The sequence below is a fragment of the Diabrotica virgifera genome, chromosome 6, assembly GCF_917563875.1.
Source record: "Diabrotica virgifera virgifera chromosome 6, PGI_DIABVI_V3a".
NCBI lineage: Eukaryota > Metazoa > Arthropoda > Insecta > Coleoptera > Chrysomelidae > Diabrotica > Diabrotica virgifera.
Window position 1 is genome coordinate 30,396,676 of NC_065448.1, and position 23,844 is coordinate 30,420,519.

At 34.5% G+C, this 23,844-nt stretch overlaps 1 protein-coding gene across 1 annotated transcript in view; it reads right to left on the reverse strand.

Annotated features, from left to right (window-relative positions):
- LOC126885893 (zinc finger protein 431-like) overlaps window positions 1-13,022 on the reverse strand; it is a 39,160-nt gene extending 26,138 nt beyond the window's left edge. Inside the window, exons 1-2 of the mRNA XM_050652688.1 lie at window positions 12,884-13,022; window positions 10,091-10,414 (exon numbers count right to left, since the gene is read on the reverse strand). Coding sequence (XP_050508645.1) covers window positions 10,091-10,414; window positions 12,884-13,022 — 463 coding nt within the window. The remainder of the gene's footprint in view (window positions 1-10,090; window positions 10,415-12,883) is intronic.
- Window positions 13,023-23,844: the final 10,822 nt, after the last annotated feature.

Below are 23,844 nucleotides of genomic sequence, written 5' to 3' on the forward strand. Positions count from 1 at the left end.
TGTGATTTCAAAGAACCTGCTTGACTAAACTGCTTGAAACAGATTTCACACTTGTGAGGTTTTCTCCAGTGTGTACTCTCAAATGTATTTTTAAATGATGTGCTTGACTAAACTGCTGAAAACAGATTTCACACTGGTGAGGTTTTTCTCCAGTATGCTGTGTCAAATGTTTTTTCAAATCACCTGATTGACTGAACTGATTAAAACAGATTTCACACTTGTGAGGTTTTTCTCCAGTGTGTACTCTCAAATGTATTTTTAAATGATGTGCTTGACTAAACTGCTGAAAACAGATTTCACACTTGTGAGGTTTTTGTCCAGTGTGAGTCATCAAATGTGATTTCAAAGAACCTGCTTGACTAAACTGCTTAAAACAGATTTCACACTTGTGAGGTTTTTCTCCAGTGTGTACTCTCAAATGTATTTTTAAATGATGTGCTTGACTAAACTGCTGAAAACAGATTTCACACTTGTGAGGTTTTTCTCCAGTATGCAGTCTCAAATGTTTTTTCAAATCACCTGATTGACTGGACTGCTTAAAACAGATTTCACACTTGTAAGGCGTTTCTCCAGTGTGTAATCTCAAATGTGTTTTCAAATTACATTTATTAGTAAACCGCTTCAAACAAATTTCACATTTGTGAGATTTTTCTCCAGTGTGAGTCATCACATGTGATTTCAAGTTACCAGCTTTAGTACATTTTTTAAAGCAAACATCACACTTGTAAGGCTTCTCTCCAGTGTGTGTTATTAAATGTCTTTTGAAAGTACTTGTCTCCCTGAACTGCTTAAAACAAATTTCACATTTATGGGGTTTTGCTCCAGTGTGTGTTGTTAAATGTCTTTTCAAGTTACTTGACCCGGTAAACTGCTTAAAACATATTTCACACTTGTGAGGTTTTTCTCCAGTGTGTACTCTCAAATGTATTTTTAAATGATGTGCTTGACTAAACTGCTGAAAACAGATTTCACACTTGTGAGGTTTTTCTCCAGTATGCAGTCTCAAATGTTTTTTCAAATCACCTGATTGACTGAACTGCTTAAAACAGATTTCACACTTGTAAGGCTTTTCTCCAGTGTGTAATCTCAAATGTGTTTTCAAATTACATTTGTTAGTAAACCGCTTCAAACAAATTTCACATTTGTGAGATTTTTCTCCAGTGTGAGTCATCAAATGTGATTTCAAGTTACCAGCTTTAGTAAATTTTTTAAAGCAAACATCACACTTGTAAGGCTTCTCTCCAGTGTGTGTTATTAAATGTCTTTTCAAAGTACTTGCTTCCCTGAACTGCTTAAAACAAATTTCACACTTGTGAGGTTTTTCTCCAGTATGAGTCATCAAATGTAATTTCAAATTAGCAGCTAGAGTAAATTTTTTAAAGCAAATATCACAGTTGTAAGGCTTCTTTTCGGTGTGTGTTCTCAAATGGTGTTTTAAATGAATGACGTTAGTAAATTGCTTGAAACAAATTTGACATTTGTGATATCCTCTTCCAATCTTAGCTTTTATATTTTTCTTTATAATTGTTTCTTTATCATGTCTACCCATATCTTTTTCACTGTGAGACGAATGAATGTTGATTTTCTGAAGGCAACCTAAAATATAAACCAACTATATGTAATATACATTTTACTACACACAAAAGTTTATGTAGAAAATGTAGAACAAAAATAAAAAGTAAAAGTGTAGATGAAATAAATGTGATAAACAAAGTGAAGCATGTTTCGGTTTTATATTTTACAACATCTAAACCTTTTATCACATTACTGAAATATTTTGTACCTGTTCACTATTTAAAAAAAACTTTGGCTACCAATGATACTGTGCTGATTCTGCGTTGTGGTAACACATGTATCACCGGTGATCAACCTTCTCGATTTAAACTGGACCATGTGTATCACCGATGATACCATGCAGAGTATAATTTAAATGACCATTAATATAGTTGGTATATAAAATCGGACAGAGTATGCCGATGGGGTGTAAGTAAATCTAATAATATTAGGTTTACATGATATTATCATGTCAGACAAGTGGGCATCAGTGGTGATTCATCTCAGTCAAGTTGCAAAAGTAATTATACTCCGGTCAACTTACACATCCGAGTTTACAAAAATTACCATCAAGCTGGAAATTGGCAGGATTGTTCAAAATACCATCATAATGAAATCTAAAAAGTCCTCATAAATCCGACCCGAGCTAAAAAATTTACGCGGCGTCAAAGGTTATAAAATTTAGATTTTAGCGATTTTCAACGAAACGGTAAGTTTTATCATAAAATTAGTTCTAACAAAAAATATAGATTACATAATTATCTATAAAAAATGTCTTATTACTTTTTTTCCTAAAAGCCACCGTTTTTGAGATACAACGATTCAAAAAGTTGTAATCGTCATAATATGCTCACACGTTTCCACACCACCTTTGAGGTAGTGTACTTAGCGCGTTTTTTTAACGTTGTTTACCTAGTAGGCCTATTCCACGCATGTGTTGTGATTATGTTTAATTTGAAGCTATTGAATAATTGATATTGGCAAGGGTTAAAAATGATAGTTATAAAAGCGGTATAAATTTAAAAAAAAAAAAAAGGGAAATTTATCTGGTTCCAACTGGTTCATAATTTTCTAATACTTCTGCTTCCTCTTCTCCTTGTTCTTCACCTTCTAGTTCTTCTTCTTCTTGTTCATCCTGGGTGCAAGTAAATTGCCCCAATAATGACACATTGCATGGCTCCTCGATAGAATCAAATGAATCCTCAATTGTTGGTGATTCAACATTGGAGCACGACCGGTTTTGACAATTAGTGCATGCTACCGAATAAAACAGTCCAACTTTTTTGCAACCACATTTAGCGCTACATCCCTTTTTACAGTTGCAAAAAATTGTGTTTTTCCGGCGCAGGGGGGAGTAAAGTTTGAATTGGTTCTAATGAACTGTCGACTAATTTCCATCCCCAGTCTTTTGGATCTAGCTGATAACCAAGGCACACCTGAATTGGTAATATACCCGAAAAATATGTTGAGGAGCAGCCGCTGAGGTTGGAGAAAGACCAGATAACTGCACTTGTTTTTTATTTCGATTATTTTTAAAGAAACATGCTTATCGAAACTTATCTAAGCACACAGTTTTTTTAGGCGCTCCATGCATAGAGAGAAGAAAGCTAATTCTGTTGGAAATAACTTCTTGTGGAGTTGAATTAGTTTTTTTAAAAACTTCAGCACATTCAAGTAATATATTAGGTTTAACCGTTGATTGATATATTGACTGGTCAATATATCAATATCAATATACGGTTTAACACGTATTTTCACTCCGCAGTAGTACTAGACTGAAGACTAATTAATACCTCGAGGGTGTCATCTACCTGAAGGATTTCGCCACCCAGGAAGATAACGGTGTTATTTGCATAATAGTAAACAAACTAAATTTGGGTAAAGTTTATTGTCTATTGAAATGTTTATTAGCACTTAGCAATAAACATTTTGCCTAGAAAGTTGGCTTTCATTATGATGTTCAAATCCTTCTGAGAAAATAATAGGTAGGGTAATTAGATTAGTCGACGTACCAATAGAATGTGTTTATTCCGACAAAACCCATCTTTACAAATTGAAGATACGTGGTGTACCCACTAATACATTATCACGATTATAACTCGTTCAACTCTTTGAATGATGTATCTCAAAAACGGTGGCTCTTACGAAAAAAAGTATTAAGATATTTTTTATAGATAATTATCTAATATACATTTCTTGTTAACCGTTTCGCTGAAAATCGCTAAAAACCATATTTGGTGACCTTTGACCTCGCGTAAATTTTTTACCTCGGGTCGGATTTTTGAGGACTTTTTAGATTTCCTTATGATATTTTGAACAATCCTGCCAATTTTCAGCTTTCATGGTAATTATTGTAACCTCACTCCTATTTTTGAGTCTAAGCAGACCGGTCTATTAGAAAATAGCAGGATTTGACGACTATTATTATTAACTCAATCACGCAGTGTTTGCTGAATATTTTATTAAAAAAAGTTACAGAAAAAAAAGATATATTTAACACATAAAAAAATATTATCTTAGTGTTTCTTTTGAAAACTTTCCATACATAACGCCGGAGCATTTGGGCAACTATTTAGTTAATGACCCGTGTTGAGCTGGCCCCCCCCCCACTTGCAAAAATGAAAAAACAAATAGCCCTGATTTATGAGCTATTTATGAGCTCTCATATTCCGCAAACTAAAAATTTTGAGCTCGTTCCACTGAGTAGGAATTTAATACCCTAGGCTGAGTCAGCCCCCCCCACTACTTAAAAATAGGAATATTGAATCGGATTTTAGGCAGAATTACGAGCTATTTATGAGCTCTTGAAATTATATAGTTTCGATTTTTGAGCTCATCCCCTTCACCCCCAAACAACCCTTTAATTGATTTAACTTAAGAGAAAGATGCTGAGAAAACTTAAAATATATCGTTTTGCGAATATAATTCCTATAGCTTATATACTCTAAGAATAAACTATTAAATCAAGAGCATTTCGATTATTGAGCTACAACCCCTTCGCCAGAAAACCACCCTATCTTCCCGGCTTAAGAGAAAGTTGTACTTAAAATGCGTTAAACTAATTATTTGGCGACTACATATCATTTAATAATTTATAACCTTCCAAATTACGCGCATTTAGATCAGTAAATTGCAATTTATTTTGTATAGTGCAGTCACTGAAGGTAAAAATCAACGATTACCTTCAATTTCGGTGAACCTTCATCGATTTTCACGAAAATTGGTCAGTGGTTAGAGGATGCGTCAAGAAACAAAGGTGACATGGTACCACCTTGCGCCTTTACCCTGAGGGTGGATACCGCCCCTTCTCGGGGGTGAAAATTATTTTATAAAAAATAACTGCACAAATCAATAAAAGAACAAATTAAAAGCAAAATTTATTATATAAAGTTAGTAAAATAAGTAAATACTTTTTAAGTTATTAAAGATCAAAGATTTTAATTATTTGTGAAAAAAATGCATGTTTTGAAGAGGTTTTTTGTAAATCACTGAAAAACTGTAAGTTTTTACAAAAAAGTTAATAGTAGTTTAATTCGTATAGCTTATATTCTAAGAATAAACTCTAAAATCACGCGCCTTTCGATTATTGAACTACAACCCCTTCGCAAGAAAACCATCCCATATTCCCGGCTTAAAAGAGGGTTGTACTTAAAATAATTTAAATTAATTATTTGTCGACTATATATTGTTTAATAATTTATGAGCTCGCAAAATATACGCATATCAATTATTGAATTGCCATTTTCTTTCTATAGTGCAGTCACTGAAGGTAAAAATCAACTATGACCTTCGATTTCGGTAAATCTCCATTCATTTTCACGAAAATTGGTGAGCGGATTTTTATACTATCAACTTTTTCTGGATCTTATTTTTCATAGGTATTTCTAAGTACTTTGACAAGTATTTAGTACCTAAGTGTTATAAAATGCATCTCTTTCCCGTTATTTAAGCTTGAACCCTTAGATTTGAACAGTCGCGGAAAAAATATACATTTAATTACCAATAACTTACTTTAAATTAACATTAAAGGGTTATTCAAGTAAGCAATTTATTATATTTTTTATTAGCTTCAATTTTAGTGATGAAAACTTTTTTGTAAAAACTTACAGTTTTTTAGTCATTTATGAAAAATCGCTCTAAAGCATGCATTTTCTTTCCAAAAATTAAAATATTTTATCTTTAATAACTCAAAAAGATTTATTTTAATCACATTATATAACAAATTTTGCTTACAATTTGTCCCTCTCTCGATTTGTGGGGTTATTTTTAATTAAGCAATTTTCACTCCCGAGAAGGGGTGACATATACCCCAGGCTAAAACCCCAAGTTCTTATTGTCAATTCGTGAAAATAAATGGCGATTTACCGAAATCGAAGGTAATAGTTGATTTTTACCTTCAGTGACTGCACTATAGAAAGAAAATGGCAATTCAATAATTGAGATGCGTATATTTTGCAAGCTCATAAATTATTAAACGATATGTAGTCGCCAAATAATTAATTTAAATTATTTTAAGAACAACTCTCTCTTAAGCCGGGAATATGGGGTCGTTTTCTTGCGAAGGGGTTGTAGCTCTATAATCGAAAGACGCGTGATTTAAGAGTTTATTCTTAGAATATAAGCTATACGATTTAAACTACTATTAACTTTTTTGTAAAAATTTAAAGTTTTTCAGTGATTTACAAAAAACCTCTTCAAAACATGCATTTTTTTCACAAATAATTAAAATCTTTGATCTTTAATAACTTAAAAAGTATTGACTTATTTTATTAACTTTATATAATAAATTTTGCTTTTAATTTGTTCTTTTATTGATTTGTGCATTTATTTTTTATAAAATAATTTTCACCCCCGAGAAGGGGCGGTATCCACCCTCAGGGTAAAGGCGCAAGGTGGTACCATGTCACCTTTGTTTCTTGACGTATCCTCTAACTACTGACCAATTTTCGTGAAAATCGATGAAGGTTCACCGAAATTGAAGGTAATCGTTGATTTTTACCTTCAGTGACTGCACTATACAAAATAAATTGCAATTTACTGATCTAAATGCGCGTAATTTGGAAGGTTATAAATTATTAAATGATATGTAGTCGCCAAATAATTAGTTTAATGCATTTTAAGTACAACTTTCTCTTAAGCCGGGAAGATAGGGTGGTTTTCTTGCGAAGGGGTTGTAGCTCAATAATCGAAATGCTCTTGATTTAATAGTTTATTCTTAGAGTATATAAGCTATATGAATTATATCCGCAATACGATATATTTTAAGTTTTCTCAGCATTTTTCTCTTAAGTTAAATCAATTAAAGGGTTGTTTGAGGGTGAAGGGGATGAGCTCAAAAATCGAAAGTATATAATTTCAAGAGCTCATAAATAGCTCGTAATTCTGCCGCAAAAACCGATTCAATATTCCTATTTTTAAGTAGTGGGGGGGCTGACTCAGCCCCCCCCCCCACTAGGGTATTAAATTCCTGCTCAGTGGAACGAGCTCAAAATTTTTAGTTTGCGGAATATGAGAGCTCATAAATAGCTCATAAATCAGGGCTATTTGTTTTTTAATTTTTGCAAGTGGGGGGGGGGGGCAGCTCAACACGGGTTAGTTAATGCTTTGAGGCCGCCCCTTATAAAAAATTTTCTGATTCAGTTTCTTTGCGAATTCCTGTTCAAAGATGTCCCCTTAAACAAATCAGAAGGGCACCAAATGAAAACACGAAAACAATACTCTTTTATAATCGCAGTGTACTTGGTACCAGACAGAAGTCTATGCAAATTTATGCCGGTATAACAGCGACTGAATCTGATGTATCACCGGTGACTCAGATGGGAGTCAAAGTATTAACCCATTAATGTCCAAATTTTTTTCAAGTTTCAAAATTTTACTTATACATACATAATTACCCGGAATATTATTCTTTATAAGGAAATATTCATGAAATTGTTTTATACATTTGCAGTTTTGAATTTTTAATCGTAATATAAATAGATCACTGGGAGTTAGTGTTATCATAATCGCAAATATGTATGAATGAGATAAAAACAGTTATGAATTCACATTTTATTTAAATTAAGCTATAATAAAATCTTAAATTATGTTGTTTAATATTGACATTCATTCACTTCATTAAAACATCATTTGAATAAATAATCTGTTTCAATTTACATTTATACAATTTCTTTTCTAATAGGGGTAGATTTGCCCCTAAAAAATAAAAGGCAGCTAACGACACAAGTCCAAACGTGAAGTGGAGGGTAAGTATGTAGAACCTAAATCCAGATTTTCATACAATTCGGTGATGACACAGAAAATTACAGTGTCGCCATATTTCACGTTCATTTACTGTCCTATTTTAAAATTAATCTTAACTGAAAAAGAAACACTTTTTCCACGTGAATTGCACGCTGTGATCATATAAACATGTATAACCGCTTTAACGACCCTGAAATTATGTTACTTGTAAGTATTTCCTTCAGTGTGTGTTCTCATATGTTTTTTAAACTACTCTGATTATTAAACTGCTTCAAACAGATTTCACACTTGTGAGGTTTTTCTCCAGTGTGAGTCATCAAATGTGATTTCAAATTACCAGCTTGGCTAAACGGCTTAAAACAAAATTCAAACTTGTGAGGTTTTTCTCCAGTGTGCACTCTCAAATGTGTTTTTAAATAACTTATTTAAAGCATTAGCAGCTTATTTATAGCATTACTAAACTGCTTAAAACAGATTTTACACTTGTGAGGTTTTTGTCCAGTGTGTGATCTCAAATGTGTTTTCAAATTACTTGTGTTAGTAAACCGTTTCAAACAAATTTCACACTTGTAATGCTTTTCTCCTGTGTGCACTGTCAAATGTTTTTTCAAATCGCATACTTGAATAAATTGCTTAAAACAAATTCCACACTTGTAAGGTTTCTCTCTAGTGTGTTTCTAAATGTCTTTTCAAGTTACTTGACTCAGTAAACTGCTTCAAACAAATTTCACATTTGTGAGATTTTTCACCAGTGTAAGTCATCAAATGTGATTTCAAACTACCAGCCTGCAAAAATGCGTTTTCAAATTACTTGTGTTAGTAAACTGCTTGAATCAAATTTCACACTTGTGAGATTTTTCTTCGGTGTGAGTCATCAAATGTGATTTCGAATTACCAGCTAGAGTAAACTTTCTAAAGCAAACATCACACTTGTAAGGTTTCTCTCCAGTGTGTGTTCTCAAATGTACTTCCAACGCAACTGCTACTAAACGGCTTAAAACAAATTTCACACTTGTGAGGTTTTTCTCCAGTGTGCACTCTCAAATGTGTTTTTAAAGAACCTGCTTGACTAAACTGCTTAAACAGATTTCACACTTGTGAGGTTATTGTCCAGTGTGTGTTCTTAAATGTTGTTTCAAATTACTTGTGTTACTAAACCGTTTCAAACAAATTTCACACTGGTGAGGTTTTTGTCCAGTGTGTGTTGTTAAATGTTGTTTCAAATTACAGTGGAACCTCGATAACTCGGATTAATCGGGATCGCGGCCGATCCGGGTTATCGAAAATCCGGGTTAGCCGGAGAGCATTGTAAAAATTAATAAAATAAGGTATACTTATAGATAAAGTCCGTTATAATTAAAATAACATGAAATATATATGCACAGTACACATCTAACTTACCTATTATAGTTGTATATTGTAGAGTATAGTATAGACTATAGACAGTATAGATAGAGTATTGTTCATTTCTAGGTAAAAAAAACTCAGTCAGTTTCGGTTGTGTCAATTTCGTCTGCCATCGGAACGATGTTATGTTATTTAAGAACAGTGGCTCTTTCATTGTTTAAAGTTTAAAAGACCATTGTTCTAAAAATAATTTTTTAAAAGACAGTTGAAAATAAATAAAGGAATAAAAGGTGCCTGTTGTTTGCGATAGCCCGATAATGGATAATGAACGTCGCTCTGTCGCCGCTGCCGCCATGTGCCATGAGTTATTTTTATCGTATAGTTCAAATTACACAAATACCCATTATCTCTCAAATATTATATTATGGTCGAAGCCAAGTTTTATCAATGAAACTCGATATTTTTAAGACATTCCAGAAGCGGCTACAGATAAAATGTTTTAACATAATACATACATTTTTATTGTTGAAATGTTTGTCTGATGAAAATCGGTCCGGGTTAGCCGGACTTCCGGGTTATCGGGGGCCGACTTATCGAGGTTCCACTGTACTTGTGTTACTAAACCGTTTCAAACAAATTTCACACTTGTAATGCTTTTCTCCTGTGTGCACTGTCAAATGTTTTTTCAAATCACATGCTTGAATAAATTGCTTACAACAAATTTCACACTTGTAAGGCTTCTCTCCAGTGTGTGTTCTTAAATGTCTTTTTAACTTATTTGACTCAGTAAACTGCTTGAAACAAATTTCACATTTGTGAGGTTTTTCTCCAGTGTGCACTCTCAAATGTACTCTCAAATGCCCCGCTGTCATAAACTGCTTAAAACAAATTTCACACTTGTGAGGTTTTTCTCCAGTATGCACTCTCAAATGTACTTTCAAAGCACCTGCTGTAAGAAATTGCTTGAAACAAATTTCACATTTGTGAGGTTTTTCTCCAGTGTTAGTCATCAAATGTGACTTCAAATTACCAGCTAGTGAAAACTTTTTAAAGCAAACATCACACTTGTAAGGCTTCTCTCCAGTGTGTGTTCTCAAATGGCGTTTTAAATAAATTGCGTGAGTAAATTGCTTGAAACAAATTTCACATTTTTGAGATCCTTTTCCAATCTTAACTTTTATATTTTTCTTTATAATGGTTTCTTGATAATGCCTATCCATATCTTCTTCATTGTGAGACGAATTAATGTTGTTGTTTTTCTGCAGGCAACCTAAAATATAAACCAACTATGTATACATAAATACATATACATTTTACTACACACAAAAGTTTAATAAACTTTTGTAAACTCATGTAGAAAATGTACATAGAGCACGAATAAAAAGTGTACTTAGATGAAATAAATGTGATAAACAAAGTGAAGCATGTTTCGGGTTTATTTTTTACAATATACACTAACACAAAAAGTATCGCATAATTTTTGAAACAGAAAAAAAGTTTAAAAATAATTTTTAATTTTTAGCAAAATGAAATAATACTCCTCTATCGTCTCCTTTAGGTACCTAACTACAAACCCATAACCTTTCAAGTTAAAGCGTGTTTTTGCCGAAAAAAAAACAGTTAACAAAACGTTGTTAAAGGAGAATATTTTTTTTTGACATTTGTGTTCGAGAATTTGATCTGTGTACTATGTCTGCTTGAGTTTTCAATGAGAAGGTGCGTTCTTACCAAAAATGAGTAATATAACGCCAGAACGAGCAACCCAAATTGTAGCTTTAATTGGAGAAGGGCGATCGCAACAATATCTTACTCATCTAATGGGAATCCACCAATCCAGGGTTTCAAGTTCTTTAAGTATAGAGAAAGTGGAGGATACACAAGAAGACCAGTTTCAGGACTTCCCAGGTGCACGAAGCCCGCTAACGAACGTTATTTACATCTGCAGACTTTGCGTACACATCATGTTATAGCTAGACAACTGCAAAATGATCTCTCCACAGCCCGTAATGCAGCGGCGGATCCAGCATCGTTAAGAGGGATGGCCGATTGGCTAAAATGAAAATCGGATCGAAGAACTGAAAAATACCTGTTCAGTAATTTTTAAAAATCTATCGTATGACACCAAATACGACCCCCTACTCCAACCCCTGGAGGTGATGTGGGGCTCAATTTAAAATCGTAAATGGAAACCCCCCAGTTTTTATTGCAGATTTGGATTCCTTATGTAAAAGTAAGCAACTTTTATTCGAGATATGTCGTGTTTGGTGGCATTCGATTCGATAGTATTTTGAAAAATATTCAACTTGTGTTTTTTGATTTTTTATTTGAGAGTGTGTTTTTATAGACATTAAACAATTTCTATAAATTACCTATGGTATCACGATAAATCGTTTTTTCCGATTATAACGCCATCTATCCAGAATTCGAAAACATGTCTCGAATAAAAGTTGCTTGCTTTTATGTAATGAATCCAAATCTGCAATTAAAACTGGGGGTCTCCATTAAAATTTTAAAGTTACCCCCATCCCACTTCCAGGAGGTCGAGTAGGGGGTCGTGTTTGGTAAAATTATTGAACACACATTTTTCATTTTTTCGATCCGATGTTCATTTCGCGAAATATTCAACGGTTCCGTTACTTTTGGGTTGGGACACCCTATATATAAAGTTGATGAAATAAAAATAAATATATGTAGAGAATTATCATTAAAATTTAAAAAACCTACAAAATGAGACTTTATAAGTTAACAACTTACAGTAGTTTCGGGAATGTAATAATGAATTAACCGAATGTAATTTTCAAAAAATCAAAATACTTTACTTTTTTCAAGGCAAAAGAATTCATGTCGAAATAGTTTTAATTTTATTTCATAATGGGAAAGTACATCATGTAATACCTCATTTAAAATCTTTTGAAATACTGATCACAAAAATGTATAATACGTACATGCGCAAAATTTTGGTCAAATGCTTTTTAAACGCATTCATTTTTTTTTTCGAATCCTGAGAAAACTAATACGAGAATCTTTGAAAAATTTAAACGCAGAATAAAGTATTACATTATTACCGAGGGCTGAAAGTCCATAAGAATAAACAAAAAGTTTCTTTTGAATGATATATTTGAAATTAACACGCTGACGGACAGAACGTCTATAGACGTCTAATTTCCATGTAATGATGACACAACGATGTAATGTGACACAACGTCTATAAACGTTGCATTTTCCCCTATTCTACTTTGCAAAATACATATAGTGTCACAATACTTGCTTATACATTTGACGCACTGTCCGTCAACGTGTTAAAAATCATACTCAATTTTCTCTTTTTTTCACCCCTGTAACTTATTAAAATAACCATTATAGAAGTTTTCAGGGACTTTCGACGCTCGGTAATAATGTAAACTTGCATTTTGTGTTTAAATTTTTCAAAAACACTTATTGGTTTTCTCAGGATTATAAAAAAATGAATTCATTTAAAAAGCATTGGACAGACATTTTGCACAAATATTGCCTATACATTTTTGTAATCAGTATCTCAAAAGCTTTTAAATGAGGTGTCACATGATGTACTTTGTATATGAAGTTTAAAATTTAATCTATTACCATAATTTTACCATCCCGCGACATAAATGATTATCTATCATCGTAGTTGTGGAGAAATACTCACTTCTGTCAAACGTGATATAAACTAAACTTATTATATAATATATGACATACATTTCATGCATATCAGACATACCTTTTTCCCTAAAACTCTCGAAAGTAGAATTAGTATTTACTGCATCATCGTTGATTTGTATCGGACACACTGAAAAATCGCATGACTTGTTTTGAATGCTCTCAGAACTTAAATTTGATCCAAGATCAGCAGGTCTCATAATATGATCTATCTGATAAGATGTACCTTGTACATATTTATTATCATAATTACTATTAATATTATCACCCAAATTACGTTGATTTTTAAAAAAATAATCAGTTATATTGCGACATTTGAATATTTTACTTTGTAAGTTCTCGGTAGAAGTTTCTGATTCCTTTCGTTTATTTGACATCTTAAACTCTTCGTAAATCACAAACTATGTTAATATAAAAAAAGAAGAAGAAACTCAAAATACTATTAATCACGCTAACAATTTACAAACTAAGATATGTACGAATCAGTATTAGAGATGTTATTACTTGCATCGATACCCAAAATACACTAATTACTAATAATTAATATCTAAGGGTGTTCTTTTTCCGTGGTCAGCTATCGGCGTGTGAACATATTTATATTTTCGGCGAATTAATATAGTTTTTGTTAGGCGCGCAACTTTCGAGAGATTTTCGGCGAATCTGTTATCTGCAAACGATTTTATAATTATACGTGGAAATGCTTAAGTATGCTTTCATAGTATATACGATTACATATTTTTTTTTTTAAATATGCTTATTGTGATCATTTTTAATTCTTAATTTATAAGGATTATAAATTACTCATTTCCAATAAAATACACTGGCGTCACTGGCCCGTTTTAACCAAGTCCCATACTAATAAAATATATTTATACGTAATTCATATAATATATTGTAATTTTAAAACATGTACCTATAATTATCCATTTGAAAAAATAAATGAATGTTTTTGTTATCTTTATATTATAATTAAAAAAAATAAATCACTTGGGTTGAGAGGGGATGCCGATCGCCCCCATCACCCCCCGTGGATCCACCACTGCCGTAATGTTCGAACAAGTGTCAATTCCGTCAGAAACAGATTAAGAGAATTTGGAATCAGAGCCAGAATGCCTGCTACTGCTCCACTGTTAACGAGGGCACACCGTATGGCACGTTTAAATTTTGCACCAGACCATGTCGATTGGGATATTAACGACTGGACTAATATTCTTCTTACTGATGAGTCAACATGTGCACTTTGTGGATCTGACAGTGCAAACTGTCTTTCGGATACACAAAGTGCAAATCTTGACTCATCAGTAAGAACAATATTAGTCCAGTCGTTAATATCCCAATCGACATGTTCTGGTGCAAAACTTAAAACATGCCATATGTTGTGCCCTCTTTACCAGTGGAGCAGTACCAGGCATTCTGGTTCTGGTTCCAAATTCTCTTAATCTGTTTCTAACCGAATTAGCACTTTACGAACTGAACATTATGGGCTACGGGCTATGGAAAGATCAGTTAGAAGTTGTCTAGCTGTAACATGATGTGTACGCAAAGTCTGCAGATGTATATAGCATTCATCTGTGGGGTTCGTGTACCTGGGAAGTCCTGAAACGAAGCTAGGACAAATAATCCCCGGACAAATAATCTTGGACAAAAAATCCCCGGACAGAAAATCCCCAGACAAATAATCCCCGGACAAAAAATCCCCACAAAAAATCCCGGACAAATAATCCACACAAATTTTTTTGGACAAAATATCCCAAAAAAAATCCCGGACAAAAAATCCCCAAGAAATATTTGCTGCCGAATAGTTCTCTAAAATTTTCCCGAAATTTTAATAAATTTCGAAGTCCAATTCCATGGTGAAAACTTAAAAATTTACATGACAAATGAGTGTGAATTTTTAAAAATCGTGGAAGATATGGGGAATACGCTAGAATTTAGAAAACGGGGCGGCCAATAGAGCCTGATACACTGCGACCTTTGCAGATCTATTGTGTTTTCCCCTTCTTTTAAAGCACTTCATCTAGCTTGCTCCTCTTAATGAGACTCAACAGCCTTGATAGCGGCCTATTCATGTAGCTTGCTTCGCGAGGTATTTAGTTGTAATAGCGAGTTATCAAAACACGCGTTAAGCGCCTGTGAAGAGAATGGAGCCTTAGCGTATTCCCCATATCTTCCACGATTTAAAAAAAAACTCACACTTTTTTGTCATGTAAATTTTTAAGTTTTCAGCATGGAATTAGACTTCGAAATTTGGTAAAATTACTTTTAGATAACTATTTGGCAGCAAATATTTCTTGGGGATTTTTTGTCCGGGATTTTTTGTGGGGATATTTTGTCCAAAAAAATTTGTGGGGAATATTTGTCCGGGAATTTTTTGTCCAGGGATAATTTGTGGGGATTTTTTGTCCGGGATTATTTGTCCGGACCCCCCTGAAACGGGTCTTCTTGTGTATCCTCCACTTTCTCTATACCTTCTTAAAGCACTTGAAACGCTGTATTGTGGATTTCCATAACATCAGCAAGATATTGCCGCGATCGTCCATCACCAATTAAAGCTATAATTTGAGCTGCTTGTTCTGACGTTATATTACTCATTTTTGTAAGAACGCACCTCCTCATTGAAAATTCGAGCAGACATGGTACACAGATCAGATTCTCGAATACAAATATCCAAAATAAATATTCTCTTTTAACAACGTTTTGTTAACTGTTTTTTTTTTGTCGGAAAAAACACGTTTCAACTTGAAATATTATGGGTTTGTAGTCTGTAGACACCTAAAGAAGACGATAGATGAGTCCTATAACATTCTGCTAAAAATTAAAAATTATTTTTAAACTTTTTTCCGTTTCAAAAATTATGAGATACTTTTTGTGATTATTTTTTTAACCACAAGTACATAATAATATACACTAAATATTATCTTTTGAGCTATAGTAAGTAACACACTTATTATCGTTCCATTCTACATAAAGTATTTCTCCATTTACATCAAATCGAAAATTATAAGCCAAGAGTATATACTAGTGATGTAACGAATATTGAATAATGAATATTAAAAAAAATCATTTGAAGGTAATATTAGTTTAATAAAATCAAAATCTATTCACTTCTCAACTTTTTTTTATTAAGAAAAGGTAACTTAACCTCGAATAATCACATTATCAGCTTTCACTTTATTTTATTATTTGGTATTATGTGATAAAGATTAAGATTCAGATTGATTTGCACTAAATACCAATTAGCTTTTCATTATAAATTTAGGAAACATTACAAAAATAGAAACAAATTATTAAAAAACTGGACATTCGCATTCGCATTCGCGAATGTCGGTAGCAGATATTCGCATTCGTATTCGCGAATGTTAAAAATATGACATTCGTTACATCACTAGTATATACCAAGAGTTTTTGTATCTTGTAAAGGACACTTTGCTTATCTATTAGTTTTTTTTTATTTATTAAACACCAATAAGATGCTTAAGGACATTACAATCTGATCAAATAATGTGATCAATGAGCAACTTATTTCTAACCTAAATTACTACTAAAAAACTTAAGACTAAGGACAAACTCGATAGTACTCCTTAGGTTCTGTTAATATATTGCACAAATGTTAACTTGTACCATTACTTGCACCGTGCACTATTTTTCACTTAACTAACTCGAAGGGATTTTCCTCTTGAGTCTTCTAGCTAGATCCATGTTGTCGAGGAGCTGGATGGCCTCAACATTGACGTGTTGAAGAAGTCGTTGTTCGTGACTCTTGGCAAATTTTTCTATGGTCTAGTTAACAGTATCCATGTCTAGGTCCCTATGGAGGTCACTGTTTCTATAGTACCATGGAGCGTTGACAATGCTCCTTAGCACTTTGTTTTGGAATCGTTGAATGATAATTAAATTTGTATTACTAGCGCAGCCCCACAGTTGGATGCCATATGTCCATATAGGTTTTATAATCTGTTTATACAAAAGTATTTTATTGTAGAACGAGAGAGTGGATTGTTCTATTAGTGATGTAAAAAAGTACCTACCCGATACAAGGTAACAACTATTTATCCAATACCCAAAGTACTGATACCTAGTTGTTTGAAATACTCTTTATTTCGGTACTTTCAGTACAAGTAAACTAGCGAAATACCCAGATGTTCTGTAGATCTCGGTAACACCAAACAAATCAAATACTTTGTGGATTGGCATGTCAGTACCTACTGGGTATAATAACAGCACTTCGAAAAATATACCAGATGGCGACGGGTTGAAATGTAAACAGTAAAAAAGCCTGCAGAAGCTTAACTGTTTACAGTTTTATATTTACACTATTATTTATTGCTTTATTACTACAACGGTAGAATAGAACTACAAAGAAGCAAAAAACGTCGGCCTAACCTGGAGAAGAAGAGAAAAATATCAGCAAAAATGGAGAGTGACAGTAGATGCCCATGTTCCAGTGGGAACGAAGAGGATAAGTAAGTAAGTAAACAATCATCAAGAATAATCTAGTAAACGAAAAAAAAGGGATGATATGAAACTTTTATTATTAAATATGTACCTAAATCCAAAAGGGGTCCTACAAATGCAAGAATGCAGGGGGAAGAGACATATTGGAAGACCGAAAAGGCGATTAGAGGATGATGTGCATGGATTGGATGGATTATGAGTGGATCGTGGAGAATAGCTACATACTGTAATGATTACAGAGGTTTGCTGAGTGAGGCCAGAGCTCTAATTGGGTTGTAGGGCCATATGATGGAAACAAATTCAGCAAATTTGTCCAGTTTATAATTTTTTTTATTAAAAGGATTTTGGACAATGGATTTTTATTGGAGACCAACATTATTTTTTATGTAATTTTCATTTAAAATAGATCTTATTTTTAAAACTTACCTCAATTATATACTACGACCATTGTTTATATAGGGAGATAGTTGGTCAGCCCAATAGGAAAATTTGTTTGATTCAAATTGACACAGTCACCAGATGTCCCCACAATTTCTGTCAGATTCGCAACGTCAAAATGAATAGACACCAAGTTGGATACAATTCTATTCATAACACCCCAAATTGCATACATATTAAGAAAAATAAATATATATGGAAGAATATATTTAGAAATTGAATTAATGGTGTCATGCTACTATAGATTTTAACCTAATAGCATGACATCATTAATTCAATTTCTAAATATATTCTTCCATATATATTTATTTTTCTTAATATGTATGCGAGTTAAAGTGTTATGAATAGGATCGTATCCAACTTGGTGTCTATGCATTTTGACGTTGCGACCCTGACAGAAATTGTGGGGACATCTGGTGACTGTCTCAATTTGAATCAAACAAATTTTCCTATTGGGTTGACCAACTATCCCTATATAAACAATTCTACGACTATGAAACAACAAGCAATGACATTATAATTACAACCATTTCATAGTGTTTAAAGAGGGTAATTCTAGCCAGTGGCTTTTTTCTCTGTCACACTGGTCACATAGTTTCAGATTGTAGCGCACATTCTAAGTATTATATGTCTATGTATAATACCTAGACTGTGTGCTGCAATCTAAAACTGTGTGACAGAAAAATATGACTGTATTAGATATAGGCATCTCTTTCTCTAATAAACCGGGAGATATTAACAGAAGTTCAACCACGATTTTCTAAGTCCTGCCCTTTGCAATACTAGAAGGTTAGAGAAGGTACTTACAATTTGTGAAAAAATCCACGGGTTTCCTGTGACATTTTTCTGTGAAAATTAGATTTTCCATGAATAAAAAAATTGGGAGTTGCGATGAATTTTTAAGTCCTGCCATATCCATAGAATAACAGGATACTATCTATTTTATGAAGAAAATTTTTTGGGCAGGACGGTCGCAAAAGTACTTAGGGAGTATACATATATACAAATATGTAATGAAAATAATGAAATTTTCATGATTTTCTAAGTCCTGCCAACTTAATAAATTAATTATATTTATTTCAAAATGAATAAAAAAAATATTGGCATGACGTCACCTAATGTTTAACTGCACTTGTTTCTTGGAAAATTTTGTATAAAATTTTCACTCTGGTTCCGTGATTTTCTAAGTCATAAAATAAATTTTGTTACAAAATAAATAATTTCAGTATACATTATGCAAAATGGCAGGATGTTTAGTTACACCTTTTTTACTATATATAGTGTAGCGGAAGAGAAATCTTGGCCGATCCCCGTATAACAGTAAACACCTCGAGAATGACGTAATCGGATGTGCTAGGCCTCGCCGGAGAATTCTGGAAGGTACGTCACGTAGGCGGAACAAGCCGATAGCTCGAGATGGGAGTCGATTTTTCCAGAATAACAACTGGGTATAAATACGGGCATATTTTGTGAATAAGTTTAGTGTATAAGATAAATTCGTCTGTAACTTATATAAATAAAGTCGTATATAAATTACGAACCGCTAGTTTTATTGTAATTAGAAGTAATTACACTAATCACGCTACAGTTGGTGTCGGTGTTCGGTTAACTTAGTGCGATATAAATAAGTGAATTACAGAGAGACTTTAAAAGACTTTTGAACTTTATTCGTCGGGAATAACCGGAGTGCGTTAATTGTTCGGTATTCGGAAAGACTTTAAAATACTTTTGGACTTTATTCGTCGGGAATAGTTAAAGTGCGTTGATTGTTCGGTATTCGGAAAGACTGTTAAAAGACATTTTGGAAAGTACGTGTGTGCCGACCAAAGATGTTGCTACAAGAACTTACAGTAAAACAGCTCCGTGAACAGCTCGAGGAACGGGATCTGGACAGCAGTGGGCTCAAGATAGTCCTACAAGCACGACTCGAGGATGTCCTCACGAAGAACGGAGAAGACCCAAAGACGTTCCACTTCCAGTCAGCAGAACAAGTAATCTTATTGAAATTAAAAACTGTTTCTGAAACGATCGATGAAACTTCTAGAAGAAGCGACGAGAAACTTGAAGAAGTTAGTAGAAAAAGCGACGAGAAATTCGAAAATGTTGCTAAAAGATTCGATGAGACTTCTCAAATAATTAAAGAGGTCTGTAGGCAAAACAACGAAAAACTAGAAGAAGTTTGTAAACAGAACAATGAGAAATTTGAAGAAGTTTCTAGAACATTCGATAAGATGCAGAAAAGTGTAGAGACCGTAGAAGAAAAGATCAAACAGCTAGAGAGCAGGATAACCGATACAAAAGTACAACCATCAGTTAATGCAGCAGCGTTAGATCCTTTAGTGAAAGATGAACTACCGAGAGACGAAACGTCGCATAATATGAGATTCAAATTACCACCATTTGATGGAAAGTCCTCTTGGTCCATATATCTTAGACAGTTTGAAGCTATTGCGACCGCCAATCATTGGACCGAACAAGAAAAGGCTGTTTCCTTGACTGCTGCTTTACGAGGTGATGCTGCAGATATATTAAGGTCAATTCCCAAGAGTCAAGAAAATTGTTACCAGACCTTGTTCACTCGTCTAGAAAAACGCTATGGAGATGCCCATCTACAACAAGTATACAAAGCACAACTGCGAAGTAGAAGTCAACGAGCAAGTGAGAATCTGCAAGAATTTGAAGCAGATGTGGCTCGTGTGGTGCGGTTGGCTTATCCAGAGGTGCCAGACAGCGTTTTAGAAGAAATTGCAGTAGATACCTTCGTCAATGGGCTGAAAGATAATGAACTACAGAAAGCTTTACGACTAGCAAGACCGAAAGTTTTAGATGAAGCACTTGCTATTGCATTGGAACACGAAACGGCTAGTCAAACTTCACGAGGCCATAGAGTAAGAACCATTGAAGAAAGTGACGAACACAACGATGAACGTCTGGAGGAAATGATACGGAGAGTATTAAGTAATCAGATGCCAAAGAGACGCGAGCCTAGATGTTGGAATTGTGGAGACGTAGGCCACATTCGTCGTAATTGTAAGAAGATCGTACAGCCGTCGGAAAACTAGAGCGGGTCGACACCAAGGGGCAACTGCCGACCTCGAGAACTAGAGCCCCCATAGTAACTGTCAACCTTACGTCCTCCGGTGGAATCCACAACTTATACATCGAAGGTCGTATCAGTAATAGATGTAGATCATTTTTGGTGGATACAGGTGCAACGAGAACTATCGCACGTCCAGATGTAGTACGAGACCATAATAAATTATCACCTGCAACAGTAAAGCTTAGAACAGCGACTGGTGAGCTAATTAATACATATGGCGAGGCTAATATGTCAGTATCCATTGGCCAGACCACAGTTGAACATCAAGTATTAATTGCCGAGATCTCCGACGAGTTCATATTGGGGATGGACGTACTACGAAAAGTGGGGGCAATATTGGATGTTCAAAATGGAGTTCTCAGGATCAACGGTGAAGAGTTGCCCTTTCACGACGACAAAGAAGATGTCATCCGCTTACTAACTACATGCGACGTAACCATACCCGGTAATAGTGAGAAAATTCTGATGACCATGCTTGATGGACACTGCCGAGAGGGAAGTTTAAGGATGGTCGAAGATGTAGAAAATGTCGAGTTCCTAACGGCGAAAACTTTGGTAAAAGTTCGAGATGTCATCCCTGTAAGAGTTATGAATTTAAGGGAAACTGCTATTAAGTTAAGTAGAGGAGCTTTGATCGGACAGTGTGTTCCCGTGGCTTCAATTTGCTCTATGAATACCAATGAGAAATCATCAAAGTCAAAGTATCCAAAAGACCTTGTCGAGATGATCATTGAAAGATGCCAAGACCTTGACTATGAACGAACGGAAAAAGTAAGGTCTATGCTGATAGAGTATCAAGATGTTTTTGCTATTGATAAGAAGGATAAGGGCAAAACAAGCATAGTAACGCATAAAATAAATACCGGAGACGCTCAGCCAATCAGACAACGGCCTAGACGACTTCCATTTGCGAAAAGAGATGAAGCCGAAGAGATTATCAAGGATATGGACAAACAAGGGGTAATTGAACCATCGAACAGTCCATGGACATCACCAGTAGTTCTGGTAAAGAAGAAAGATGGTTCAACGCGTTTTTGTATCGACTACCGCCAGCTCAATGCGGTAACAAAAAAAGATAGTTATCCTTTGCCCAGAATAGACGATACATTGGATACTCTCTCCGGTTCTCGTTGGTTTTCCACACTCGATTTAAAAAGTGGATATTGGCAAGTAGACATGGAGCCAGCCGATCGGGAGAAAACCGCATTTTCGATAGGATCAGGGCTTTGGCAGTTTACGGCTATGCCGTTTGGTTTATGTAATGCCCCTGCCACATTTGAAAGATTAATGGAGGCAGTTTTAAGAGGTCTAACATGGAAAACATGCCTGGTTTACTTGGATGATGTAATTGTGGTTGGAAGGTCCTTTGATGAACATGCCAAGAATCTAATAGAAGTCTTTCAACGATTGAGGGCAGCGAACTTGAAGTTAAGTCCGAAGAAATGTCACATGTTTCGACGAGAAGTTAAGTATTTGGGACATATTGTATCGAGTAATGGTGTAACAGCTGATCCTGAAAAGATTGAAGCAATTAAAGATTGGCCAGTACCAAAAGATAAACATGAAATTAGAAGTTTCCTTGGCCTATGTACATATTACCGACGATTTGTCAAAGGATTTGCCAATATCTCCAAGCCCCTAACAAAGTTGACGGAGGAGGGCAAAGAATATACATGGAGTGAAGAGTGCCAAAAAGCTTTCGAACAACTACAAATGGCTCTGATCAGTGCACCGATATTAAGCTACCCGGGACAGGCAGGAAAATTTGTTTTGGATACCGATGCTAGCAACAGTGCTATAGGAGCTGTTCTCTCCCAAATCCAGGACGGACAGGAAAAAGTCATCGCTTATTTCAGCAAAGTCCTGTCGAAACCGGAAAGAAACTATTGCGTTACCAGAAGAGAACTGCTGGGTGTAGTGAAGGCTTGCGAACATTTCCATAAATACTTGTATGGCAGAAAGTTCCTTCTTCGCACCGATCACGCTGCTCTAAAATGGCTCATACAATTCCGTAATCCAGAGGGCCAGATGGCAAGATGGTTAGAACGATTACAAGAATATGATTACGAGATAGAACACAGGGCCGGAAGAGTTCACTCAAATGCTGATGCCCTTTCGAGACGACCATGCAGTGCGAATTGTAATCACTGTGTCAAATTAAGAGGAACGATTTTGCCCCGTGAGACGAACCACCGTAATTAATGAGCAATGGCAGCCCCAACAGTTACAAGACGCCCAAGAAGATGATCCATGTATAAAAAGAGTATTGGATTGGATGCGGCAAGGTGAGAGACCTAGTTGGCAGAACATTAGTGCATGTAGTCCAGAAGTCAAGGCCTACTGGAGCCAATGGAATTGCCTGGTACTAAAAGATGATCTTCTGTACAGAACCTTTGAGAACGATGATGGTACAGAATCTAAGCTTCAGTTAATGGGGAACTTGCACATTTTTTTTATTACATAATAATGTTCAGTTTTGTATAAAAATGAGATTTCCAAAATTTCCCGCTTCAAAAACTCATAATAACTTAGAAATACAAATTTAAAGTCTTCTTTATTTTAAAGTAGTTCAGACGGCCCGTGACGTCACATAGTTTTACATTAGTTTTTTATATGGTGATGTGGGAGGGTTATATGTAAGTATATTCTTCTTCTTCTTCTTTAGTTTATTGGCCTCCACCTACTTAGGTATTTGGCCACAGCATCGTCGCGAAATATGGGAAAATATTTATATTGTAATGACATTTTTTGATCACTATACTTAATAGGAAGTGTGTACCTACTAAGTTTTATCGTTAAATAATTATGAGAATAATAATCAGAATAAAATCACAGTATAAAATTAGTAGGTATAATGGGAGTATAATATACATAATATATTATGTACTTACTTATCTGCTTTAACTCCCCGAACTTCTCCGACGGAAAAATTTTCACTCTTTTGAAAATATGTAGCCACCATACACATATCAACTATAGGTAAGTTATCAGACTACCCTTTACAAAAACCCTCTTCCGTCATTTTAAAA